The sequence below is a fragment of the Protopterus annectens genome, chromosome 10.part0, assembly GCF_019279795.1.
Source record: "Protopterus annectens isolate FY-2018-M chromosome 10.part0, PAN1.0, whole genome shotgun sequence".
Classification (NCBI taxonomy): domain Eukaryota; kingdom Metazoa; phylum Chordata; order Ceratodontiformes; family Protopteridae; genus Protopterus; species Protopterus annectens.
Window position 1 is genome coordinate 1,264,940,198 of NC_056744.1, and position 13,051 is coordinate 1,264,953,248.

General features: G+C 43.0%; 1 protein-coding gene across 1 annotated transcript in view; it reads right to left on the reverse strand.

Annotated features, from left to right (window-relative positions):
* Positions 1 to 13,051, reverse strand: part of ASTN1 (astrotactin 1) — a 5,143,480-nt gene that overhangs the window by 1,278,084 nt on the left and 3,852,345 nt on the right. The window contains exon 16 of the mRNA XM_044086860.1: positions 7,387 to 7,491. Within this exon, the coding sequence (XP_043942795.1) occupies positions 7,387 to 7,491 (105 nt within the window). The remainder of the gene's footprint in view (positions 1 to 7,386; positions 7,492 to 13,051) is intronic.

Below are 13,051 nucleotides of genomic sequence, written 5' to 3' on the forward strand. Positions count from 1 at the left end.
GAGGGGGTAATAGGGCAAAGTAGCTCCTGCATTTGGCGTTCATTGGAGACGCAAACAGGTCGCAGGAAGGCTGGCCCCATGTGCGAAAAATCCTTTTCGCCACTGACTGTTTCAGAGACCACTCGTGCGGTAGCAGAATTGCTCTGCTCAGCCTGTCGGCTATGACGTTGGATGACTCCGGGATGTGCGTTGCTATTAGAAAGCGACCCGTGGACTCTGCCCACTGCCAAATTCTCATGGCCTCTCTGCATAGTTGATAGGACTTGGTTCCCCCTTGTTTGTTTATATACCAGACTACCGACATATTGTCCGTCTGAACTGCAATAGTCCCTAGAGGAAGAAGGAGAGCAAAGTGTTGCAACGCTAGAAACACTGCCCTCAACTCTAGAACATTGATGTGCAGATTGTATTCCAAATTGGTCCATTCGCCTTGGACTGTCTGTCCCTGAAAGATGCCCCCCCACCCTATCAGGGAAGCGTCCGTGGTCACCGTAACTGTGGGGGTGGTAATACAAACGGCCTCCCTGGGAAAGGTTGCACGCTTTGGAGCCACCAGTTTAGATCTGTTTTGCAAGTCTTTGTTATGAGAATCTCGTGTGTTAGAGGTAGTTGCTGGAATGACCATTGAGCAAATAGCAGCCATTGTAGGACTCTCATGTGCAACCTTCCCAGGGAATTGCAATAAGGGAGGCTGACATGAGGCCCAACACCTTCAGTACTAGGTGTGCAGGAGATTTCCTTGACAAGAGTAGAAGACGAATGTGAGTCTGCAGTGATGATATCCTTTCTGGGGGAAGCCTCAGAATCAATTGGCGTGTGTTTAACTCTGCTCCTATGAACAAGATATTTTGTGATGGCTGAAGTAAGGATTTCCGAAATTTACGGAAATCCCTAGGTGAACACACAGTTGAAGAACATAGTCTCTGGCCTGCAGTAGTTGACGCCGGGTGGTGGCTGAAAGGAGCCAGTCGTCCAGATACGGAAACACCTGGAATCCCTGACGTCTCAAGTGAGACGCTACCACTGCCATGCATTTGGTGAAGACCCTGGGGGCTGAGGTCAGACCAAAGGGCAGGGCTCGAAATTGAAAGTGACTGGCTCCCAGCCGAAGCGCAAATGATCTCTGGATGCCCTGGCCATTTTGATGTGGTAGTATGCATCCTCTAGATCTATTGAGCACATCCACTCGTCCTTCTGTAGAAATGGAAGGATCGATTGAAGCGTGACCATTCGGAACTTTTCTTTCTTGACGAAAGTATTGAGGTAACTCAGGTCTAGAATGGGCCTCCAGTCCCCTGTTTTCTTTGGAACTAAAAAGAACCTTGAGTAAGTCCCGAATCCTTGCTGGTCCGCTGGGACTGGCTGGATGATTCTTTTTTCTAACAACTTTGAAATTTCTAAAGCTGCTGGCTCTCGCAGATGGGGCGGTACATCTGGGAGTCTTTTCTTTGGAATGGGATAGGATAGGAAGGGTATGGTGTAACCTCTGGTAACTACGCTTTTTACCCAATTGTCTGTAGTTATATCTTGCCAGGCCTGAGGGTATAAAGCTAGCGACCCCGACTGCCTCCAGAGCAGGACAGTCGGGCCTCCTCTCAGGAGTGCTGGAAAGGTTTACCAGGAGTGTTTCCCTGTCACCTTGATGTTGCGGACCCCTCTGCCGCCAGGGCGGCGTCTTCCACCTCTGCCCCTCCTCTGCCTCTAGAGGGGCATCACCCTGTGTGCCCGGAAAGACCCTTGGTTTTGTTTCGAAACCACATTTTCCCACCGCGTTGCCCTTTGGGGTACGGTCTGGTTGGGGTGGAAAACGGACTCCGACAGCAGACAGAGTCTTTCCCTCTTGTTCACACTGGGTAAGGGTCTCCTTTACCTTGGGGCCAAAAAGAGTGGCACCGTCAAATGGGGCGTTTGTAAAGGAAGACTTGAAGGCTTCCGCAAAGGAGCATAGGCGCATCCAGGATTGTCTACGAAGAGCAATCGCTGAAGCTGCTGCCCTACTCGAACCTTCGGCCATGAGGAAATCAGCCTCATGGACGAGTTAACAATCGATGTTAGGGTATTAAGTTGCGCTGTCACTTTCTCTGAGACAGCTGCATCTGTAGCACCCTGGAGGGTATCTCCCAACTCTTTGACTAGATCCCTCTGCAGACGTGTAAAATGGGTCAAATAGTTCAGGGACCGCATGGAAAAAGCCGCTGAACTAAAAATGCGCTTCCCATATCTATCCATCGTCCTAGAATCTTTATTAGGCGGATGGACAGACGAAGAAGACTCCGACATCTCCTTTTTCGTGGCTGCAGCCACCACCATAGCGTCTACTGGAACTCCTTTAGTAAGGTAGGACTTATCCTGAGGTGCTGTGATGTACTTGTTCGGTTTCCTAGGAACAGGTTCCACTGTGTCAGGAGCCTCCCACGCCCTTCGAGCAATAAGTTCCATTAGTTCGTCGAAGGGCGGAGTGACCCAGGAGGAGGAAGGGCGAGCACCAAATGCCTTCAGCAGAACTGACTCATCCTCAGAAGGGGGAAGGGACTGCCAGTCACCTCTCTGTTTCAGGATCTCCAAAATGTCTGAAAAAGAGACATCTTCTGAAGGTGACTTAGGGGACCCCTCTGACTCATCTAAGTCAGTATCAGATGTTATGGATTCCTGTGGAGAATCCAAGTGTCTCCTCTTACACAGTCTCTTCCTAGGGACTTCCTCGTGGGGAGCATCCGAAGAAGCCTCGGAGGAAGAGGGGGCACCCTCCAGGGGTGGCTGAGACACTGGTGCCCGACGCTTGGATGTGGCCGTGGGTGCAGATGAAGACAAAGGCCCTTTATGGGGAGGAGAAACTGCTTCCACTGATGTGGTTGTCTGGGTAGACAACACCTTCCTCATCAGGTCGAACGCTCCCGGGTCCCGCATCGAAGAGTCTCCGGTTCGAAGAAATGGGAAGAATCCCGACACGGGCACCGAAGGCATCGACCCCGAGGACGGAGCCGAATCGATCCGTGCCGAGGCCCCGAGAGGGAGAGTCGGAACCGACACGTCGGTTCGACTCTCGGCCCCGGAACCAAGAACAGTCCGTCGGCTCCGAGACTCCGGTACCGGGTCCGACGGAGTCGAGGTGAGGGGAACAGACCGAGAAAAGGACGGCTCTGGACCCGAGGGCTCCACAATCAGCAGATCAGCCTCTTCCGGCTCCAAAGACTGAATCGGTCTCGGAGGAGGAATGGATGGAGATACAGGAAGGCCTTCAAGTTTCGACACCAGCTGTGTGGAAACTGAAATAAGTTTAGAGAGGGCCGAATGCTCCAGCAGCTTCTGCACCACACGATCCACATCGACATCCGAAAGTTTGGAGGAAGAACGGGTCGAAGGAACCGAAGACGGAGCCGACCTCAATATGGCTGAAGGAGGGAGCTCCATCACCGGTTCCAAGACTCGAGGCTCAGGAACCGACATCAGTTGAACACTCGGCCCGAAGTCTGTGGAACCGGTGATCTAACCTTTGAAGAAGAGCTCGGAGCCGATGACTTGGGCTCCGATGTCTTCGATTCCTTAGAGGACTTCGATGCCTGGTCAGAAGCATCCAAAGCCTCTTGGAAAGCTGGTTTCAAAGACCCGTCCATTAGTTTCCTGCGCCTATCTGTCATGACCCTCCCACTGAAAGAGTGACAGATGGAGCAATCCTCTTGTAAGTGGAGAGGGCCAAGGCAGTAGACACAGGAACTATGGTTGTCAGTGACCGACATTTTTTGGCCACACTGATAACGCTTGAAACCAGACTTTGCCTTCTCAGACATTGTAGGTAATAAACAATTCCAGAAACAAATACACAGTCAAATCCGGGAAAAATAGTCACAATCAGGTAAATGTCAAATCCGGTATAAATTAGTCTCAATATAGTAGTATATGGGAAGGGTGTAGGCCCCGATACAAAAATACCGATAAAAAGGTTAACGGTACCAAAGAATTACGGAACCACAACACAATCACACTAGGTAATACTGACAATATCAAGTTAAATAGAATTCTCAATAAAATACAACAAAAAGTTATATCTTAGCTTAGAAAACCCTCGAGCTAGCTCCCAACGATGCGAATGCAGCAGCGGCAAACTAGATCTGAGGTAAAGGCAGAGGGGGATTGTGGGTATTAGATTGTCTCGAGCTTCTTCTCGATGCAGAGCTTGCAAGAGGCCGGCACGGAGCCGAGGATCGGCTCCGAACCCATGTGTAAGAACAAACGGCGAGATTGAACACTATCACATCAAATCTTATGACTTCACTCCATGACAGTTTACCAAAAATATAGTTCCAGATATTGTAAGTTATGTCAGGAAAAACAGGAGAGTTGTTTTCCATAACTGCATCTTTTCTTGCAGGATCAAAACTTCCTTACTACTCAATGCGATGGGTATGTCCCATATACCTGAGAACTTAACACCTTAAACTCCATAGTTACTGCACCTCAGAATAAGGACAAATATACTGCTGCAACCTCCTTTCATGAATATATATTTCAGTCAACTGGATATGACTGCACACTTGGTAATTATGAATTTTTAAAACTCCATTTCAGCTAGAGAAGTGTACATTCTCTGTTGTGCCTGATAAAAGATAATTTCTGAACAAGCATGGCATGTTCACTTTGAAGAACAAACCTCAATTACCACAGTCCTCTAGTACACATTTAAAGGTTAGTAAAGCAAATCACTATTAAATGGTAATCTATTATAATATGTTAATGAAAATATAAGATAATGCATACTATTACATACTTTTCAGAAGGAGATTTCATATATCAAGTCATTGACATCAATCTAATAGGGGTGATGTCATGAAACTTTAATTTTAAAAAGATTCCAAAAAGTACTTTCCTGGAAATTCTATGGCTGGTTTGAAAACAAACACATGTTTGTATATAAGAATGGCATTTCCCATGTCTCCATAGTATAACCAATGAGAAAGTTATATAACCCTGGCACATAACTGTGTTGCAGGTATCACTGTGCTACCAACAAGAAAGGTATATAACCCTGGCACATAATTGTGTTGCAGGCATCACTGTGCTACCAATGAGAAAGGTATATAAACCTGGCACATAACTGTGTTGCAGGTATCACTGTGCTACCAATGAGAAAGGTATATAACCTTGGCACATAATTGTGTTGCAGGCATCACTGTGCTACCAATGAGAAAGGTATATAACCCTGGCACATAACTGTGTTGCAGGTATCACTGTGCTACCAATGAGAAAGGTATATAACCCTGGCGCATAATTGTGTTGCTGGTATCACTGTGCTACCAATGAGAAAGGTATATAACCCTGGCACATAACTGTGTTACTGGTATCACTCTGCTACCAATGAGAAAGGTATATAACCCTGGCACATAACTGTGTTGCAGGTATCACTGTGCTACCAATGAGAAAGGTATATAACCCTGGCACATAACTGTGTTGCAGGTATCACTGTGCTACCAATGAGAAAGGTATATAACCCTGGCACATAACTGTGTTGCAGGTATCACTGTGCTACCAATGAGAAAGGTATATAACCCTGGCACATAACTGTGTTGCAGGTATCACTGTGCTACCAATGAGAAAGGTATATAACCCTGGCACATAACTGTGTTGCAGGTATCACTGTGCTACCAATGAGAAAGGTATATAACCCTGGCACATAACTGTGTTGCAGGCATCACTGTGCTACCAATGAGAAAGGTATATAACCCTGGCACATAACTGTGTTGCAGGCATCACTGTGCTACCAATGAGAAAGGTATATAACCCTGGCACATAACTGTGTTGCAGGTATCACTGTGCTACCAATGAGAAAGGTATATAACCCTGGCACATAACTGTGTTGCAGGCATCACTGTGCTACCAATGAGAAATGTATATAACCCTGGCACATAACTGTGTTGCAGGTATCACTGTGCTACCAATGAGAAAGGTATATAACCCTGGCACATAATTGTGTTGCAGGTATCACTGTGCTACCAATGAGAAAGGTATATAACCCTGGCACATATCTGTGTTGCAGGCATCACTGTGCTACCAATGAGAAAGGTATATAACCCTGGCACATAACTGTGTTGCAGGTATCACTGTGCTACCAATGAGAAAGGTATATAACCCTGGCACATAATTGTGTTGCAGGCATCACTGTGCTACCAATGAGAAAGGTATATAACCCTGGCACATAACTGTGTTGCAGGCATCACTGTGCTACCAATGAGAAAGGTATATAACCCTGGCACATAACTGTGTTGCAGGCATCACTGTGCTACCAATGAGAAAGGTATATAACCCTGGCATATAACTGTGTTGCAGGCATCACTGTGCTACCAATGAGAAAGGTATATAACCCTGGCACATAACTGTGTTGCAGGCATCACTGTGCTACCAATGAGAAAGGTATATAACCCTGGCACATAATTGTGTTGCAGGCATCACTGTGCTACCAATGAGAAAGGTATATTACCCTGGCACATAACTGTGTTACTGGTATCACTCTGCTACCAATGAGAAAGGTATATAACCCTGGCACATAACTGTGTTGCAAGTATCACTGTGCTACCAATGAGAAAGGTATATAACCCTGGCACATAATTGTGTTGCAGGTATCACTGTGCTACCAATGAGAAAGGTATATAACCCTGGCACATAACTGTGTTGCAGGCATCACTGTGCTACCAATGAGAAATGTATATAACCCTGGCACATAACTGTGTTGCAGGTATCACTGTGCTACCAATGAGAAAGGTATATAACCCTGGCACATAACTGTGTTGCAGGCATCACTGTGCTACCAATGAGAAAGGTATATAACCCTGGCACATAACTGTGTTGCAGGTATCACTGTGCTACCAATGAGAAAGGTATATAACCCTGGCACATAACTGTGTTTCAGGTATCACTGTGCTACCAATGAGAAAGGTATATAACCCTAGCACATAATTGTGTTGCAGGTATCACTGTGCTACCAATGAGAAAGGTATATAACCCTGGCACATAACTGTGTTGCAGGTATCACTGTGCTACCAATGAGAAAGGTATATAACCCTGGCACATAACTGTGTTGCAGGTATCACTGTGCTACCAATGAGAAAGGTATATAACCCTGGCACATAACTGTGTTGCAGGTATCACTGTGCTACCAATGAGAAAGGTATATAACCCTGGCACATAATTGTGTTGCAGGTATCACTGTGCTACCAATGAGAAAGGTATATAACCCTGGCACATAATTGTGTTGCTGGTATCACTGTCCTGTTCTCCAGCACTATATCTTAACAAAAACTAAATCACATTAAACGTAACTGTCTATGGAAATGCAAAAGTAGCAAATGTATTTTGTACCATATCCTCTAACAATTTTAGTTAGGTAGTACTTACACTGAGAGAGAACTGTCTGGCTAAGTCTGACATGATACAGGATTGCTGTAAGCTTCCATCTTTGAATCATAGGATAACCAGACACTTCACTAAAGTTGACCATGCCTGAAGGAGACAAAGAGAGACAGAGAGAGAAATTAAAATTTAATTCACCAACTGTATAGAGTTAGTCTGTAACACTTTTGTAATAAATATGCATGGAAACCAAACATAAATCCAAAGTTTGCTTTATAAGTCCCTGCTTTCTTTTTAATTCACAACAAAAATTACCTTTGACTTTTGAGAAATATTTCTTCCCCTTAAAGCCTTTTTGCTGCGAGTCTGAAAACATTATGAAAATTACACACAAGTACACACATATACAGACACATGCACACACATATGCTCCCATAAACAAACACACTCATACAGATACACATATTTCAGCAAATGTGAATGCTCAAACATGCACTGAACAGACATTACTCCAGAATGGGGATATTATAATGCAGAAGCACAAAGGGTGAGTACCTAAAGGGAACATGTGTGGTAACAGTTCTTCAGCACGTAATATAACATAGCATGTGTTATGGCAATATTTTGTTACTTCATTATGTTAGCATTTTTTAGAGAGAACTTATTCTAGGACTCTTATGAGCATATTTCACATGACGGGTTACTCAGTTACAGTGGTTCTCTGAATCTATTTCAAGTATAAGATTGTGCGCACGTGTGTATGTGTATGTGTGTGTGTGTGTGTGTGTGTGTGTGTGTGTCGGTGTGTGTGTGTGTGTGCAAAAGACAGGAAGGCAGGCTTTACAGAAGCTGTCTATGCTTAACGGCCCTGTATTCCTGTATTCCTAATACTGACACAGCACCTTTGTCTTGTGATGTAATTAATCTTTACAAAAACATTTTAATGAGAGACACACATACACGTGTGTGTGTGTGTGTGTGTGTGTGTGTGTGTGTGTGTGTATACAAAAAAGGACGAATATTAACAAAACCGAAATGCAGAATTTTGAAAATAGCACGTTCAATCCAATACTGCTCTACATGTAAAACCCGTCAATAGAAATGCATGCATGTCCCTTTAAAATAACCTCTGATTTACAAAAAATACTATGGCAGAGACAAAACATGTTAACACCTTGGAATTGCTCAAACAAAATATTAAAGGTACTGGTCTGTGAATCTACAGTACAAATTTTTTTTTAAGTTTTTGCAGGGGTGCAAGCCCTCCTCTATCACCCATACACCGTGCAACTTACATATACCAACTCTATGCTGTTTTATAGATTGGAGTTCCATAATCTTGAAATATTTCATGTTTTAAACACAGTAGACCCTCCACTATCCCATTTTCTCATTTGTATATTTTTAGTTTTTTCTTAAGTTGGAATTACTGTTTCCAATTCAGTTTAATATGATATAGTTTGCGTCTTTCGGCTTTTCCCGGTTAGGGGTCGCCACAGCAAAACTCCGGTCCGCTAATGATTGGTAGTTGAGTTTTACATGCCGAGATACCAGCCCTGATGCACAACCTTCAAGAAGGTACGCCTATTCACGCATGTCTCCATGCAGAAGACGCTCTATCTGAGAATCGAACTGGACAGCGTCTTACTGTGAGGCGACAACGCTACCGCAGCACCACCACCGTGGGTTACTTTAATCATTTATTGCTTATGTTTTGTGTGAGGACTTTATGCAGTATCTACTGTTTTTTACATGTGAACTCTCTAAAGGTGTCTCTTTCTGTTTTAAAAAAAACTGTGATATTAATGTATTTTCAGCATCAGTTAATTATTTGGTATTATTTTAGCAATGTAGAGAGAGATAAGGATGTGTTTGCCTTATACTTTAGCTTTGTGGTCTGGCAGTTCAACTTAGCTTCATTGTAAAATTTACCATTTGGATGTTTGTGTTTCTTTTTTTTTTTTTTGTTTATTATTTTTTTCCTTACTGTATACAATTAAAAATAATGCTAAATGTGTCATCCAGAGGTTTCATTTGGGTTTTAGTGGCTGTTTTCTGGGATATATATATTTTTAATTAACAGGGCAGATGGTGGTTGGCATGGTTTAGGTGTTTACCTTACAGACACAAGATATAGTCTTTAATTAAAACTTTTTGGTCATTGTCTGGGTATTGGCTAACTATTTAACAGTCTGACAACTGGCTGCCTATTATTTGGTTGAGGGGTTGGCATAATGGTTAATGTGTTTACTTCATAGACACTCGATACAGAATATGGGAGGGTTGGCATAATGGTTAAGGTTTAAACTTGCATATGCAATATACAGGGTTTGATTCTTGCCTGTGGTTGTTTGCTAGGTCTGTAATAATCTGCAGATGGATAGCCTAGTATTTTCTGCTTTTTGTTCAAGACTCTGATAGGTGTTCAAAGCCTCTACGTGTGAGATACAAGCTTTTCATCAAAAGGAAAGACAAAAATATTTACATTCTGCTTATATATTTTAAGCTGCACTTATAGTGACCTCTGTGGTGATACTTTTTTGTATTTTTCTGCTGTTTTTCTGTGTTTTAGCCAAAAAAGTAATCTGTTTGCATTTTAGTTTGTTCTGGCTACACTCTTGTCGTAGGACTGTGATATACTGCCAGGCTTGATCCTCATTTAGTCATTTATTATAGTGTTACTGATAAATCTTTTGGTGCCTTGCTGTGTGGTGGGAATGTAGTAGTGGCAGTATTGTGAACTCTGCTCCATGATCTGTGCTTCAGTTCTTTTTAAAGCTATAAGCACCAAAAGCAATGTCAAACACCACACATATGCCTCCACCAAATGGAGCCCCAACAACAAAGCCTATCTGACAAGCAAACACATTACCCAGGACTCTTGCTATAGGGGACTCCATTGCACGATACACTGGTGCTCCTCTTACCAAGCTGAATAAGGAGAATTGAATGGTTAGTTGCTTATCTGGAGACAGGATCCATCAAGTTAAGCATGCACTCAAGTCAATATACCACAGGCACCAGTATGATTCTATCATACTCCATGTGGGTATCAATTATCTTAGACTTACATCTCTGGACAATATGAAGAAAGAAATTGTTGATCTCTCTGAATGTGTGTCTCAGGCACATATTTGCCTTGCATAGAGTAGCATTCTACTTTCATCAAGGATGATACCACAGTACAAACAAAAGATGATTGGCTTTAATAATTGGCTTAGTTTCTGGTGTCTTTCCTGTGGGATTCAATATTTGTCAGCATGGGAAGACATGTTTATAAAACTATGATCCTTTGCAAAGGATGGTCTGCACCTGTCTTCCATAGGCTAAAACTTTATCCATCCCTTGGAGCCTTTTTTTTTTTTGGCAATGCCAAGTTAACAAACCTGCCAACATAGAAAATCAAGTCCAAAGAATCCTAAAGGTCTTACTACTCAATGTTAGGGGCCTAAACAAGAAACTCCCCACTCTGGAGAATACAGACATCAGTGCTGTTAGTGAGACATGGTTTAAATCTGCACTAAGTACTCTGACACTGCAAGGCTTCAGTGCTGACTACACATTTAGACTGTCAACTATACATTCAGCGACAAAAGGTGGAGGAGTCTCAATGCATAACTCTAGGTTGGTTAAACAGGATGATGTCCTGGAATTTATCCACATGAAAATCACCTTACACAAAGTCGCATACCACATCCTAGAAAGCTATAGGTCACCGTATATGTCCCTAGAGTCCCATAACTCATACTTAGGCCTGCTGAAAACATTCACAATTAAACCAAATATGCTAGTCAAGGAAGGTTTTAATTATCCCTGGGAAACACACACTATCTCATACTCACAGGAATGATTATTCCTGCACTTTATTAACACAAGTACCTTTGACCAGTTAGTGCCCACACACCCACCAGAGGTTGAAACATACTGCACCTGATACTCACCCCTGATAAACAAAACTGTCTCCTTCAAAATAAAAATCAACTTGCTAACTCCAGCAAATGCTCCAACAGTTAACTATTTCAAAGCAAACTACATCCTATTATGTGATAGTCTGTCAAAATTCAAAGCCCCCTCGCAACCCCAAATTCACAGCAACCTATGCAAAATTATTCAGAGAGACTCTGGACCACCACATAAATGGCTACATAGAGGATGCTGTGCCTGTTAAAAGTAAGACCAAAAAAAAAACTATAAAACTGAACCACATTGGTGAAATCTGAACCTTAATAAAGTATATAATGACAGGAAAAAGTATGGGCTAAAATCAGGAATAGCAACTCCTGTAATGATAGGAGCTCTGTAATTAAACTAAACAGGAAATTAAGAAGACTAAAGTCCAACAAAGCCAACTGCAAGGTCAAAATAGCCTCACACCTCAGAGGCAGCACACATCATTGTGCTGAATTGGTGGTCAATGGTGCCACCTTCAGTGAGCAGATTGTCACAGCAAATTTGCTGGCTGCCGAATTCAGCTCAACCCTCCTCTACCCCCCCACCCCTGTCTCTCACCATGATATTACTACATAACCCACCCAAACTATTAACTTGAAACAGGTCTTGGTGGTGCTCACTAAAGCCTAAAACACACCCTCAATGGGCCCTGACAATATCCCAGACTGCCTCCTAAACAGCCTGAAACATGATTTATCAAGACCACTTGAGTCACTTTTCAACTATAGCCTCAAAACAGACTTTGTACTATGAGAATGGAGGACTGCAACAGTTATCCCACTTCACAAGGGTGGGCAATCCACAGATCCCAGAAACTACAGATGTATGAGTCTGACTAGCCTAATATGCAAAGTCATGTAATGACTCATCATGGAAATGATCGACAAAGACAGAGGCAATATTCAACACTGCACCCAACCCAGTCTGGCTTTGTCAAGGAAAGTTAAACCTACTAAATTTGGTGAACTTCTTTGAGAAGATCACAAGGGCAATATATGAAGGGAAAACTGTGCATGTCACCTACCTGGACCTGGCTAAGGCATTTCATATGGTATACAACTCTGCTACAGTTAACAAACTGGGCATAAACCACTACATAACTTGCTGCATTGCCAGCTGGCTCACAGACAGGACCAAGGAAATTAGGATTAGTAAAACAACTTCCACTAAGAGACCTGTCATCCATGGGGTACCTCAGGGCTTCATTCTGGGTCCACTCCTAATCGGCATTTACTTCTCAGAGGTAAAGGCTAATGTCAAGGGCTTTAGGTTGACCACATTTGCAGATTACTGCAAATTGGGAGCTTTCATAGATTCTACCCATGACACAAACATCTTACAAGAGTATCTAATACAGACAAATGACTGGTGCCAAACTCCCAGATTAAAAGTTAATGACAAGAAATGCATTATACTGTATTTTGTGAAAACTGCCACCCAATCTATTTTCTCCATCAATAAGATACCCCTAAGAGCTAGTCAGGGATCTGGGAATATATGTAGACAGTTATCTGGCACATGACTGACATGTGCCCAAGGTAATAAAATTATTCTGTCACCCAATTTATAAGTAAGGGCATGGTATCCAGGTCCAAGAAAGTCATAATGCCACTTTCTTTGGCCATTATCAGACTCATCTTTGTGGATAATGCCCCCTTTGACATGTACCTACCCAGATATATACAATATTTGGAACTCCCACAAAGGTTCCTTAACAGGAGAATTAACTGTATAAACACATTGTCCTGTATGGATTGCC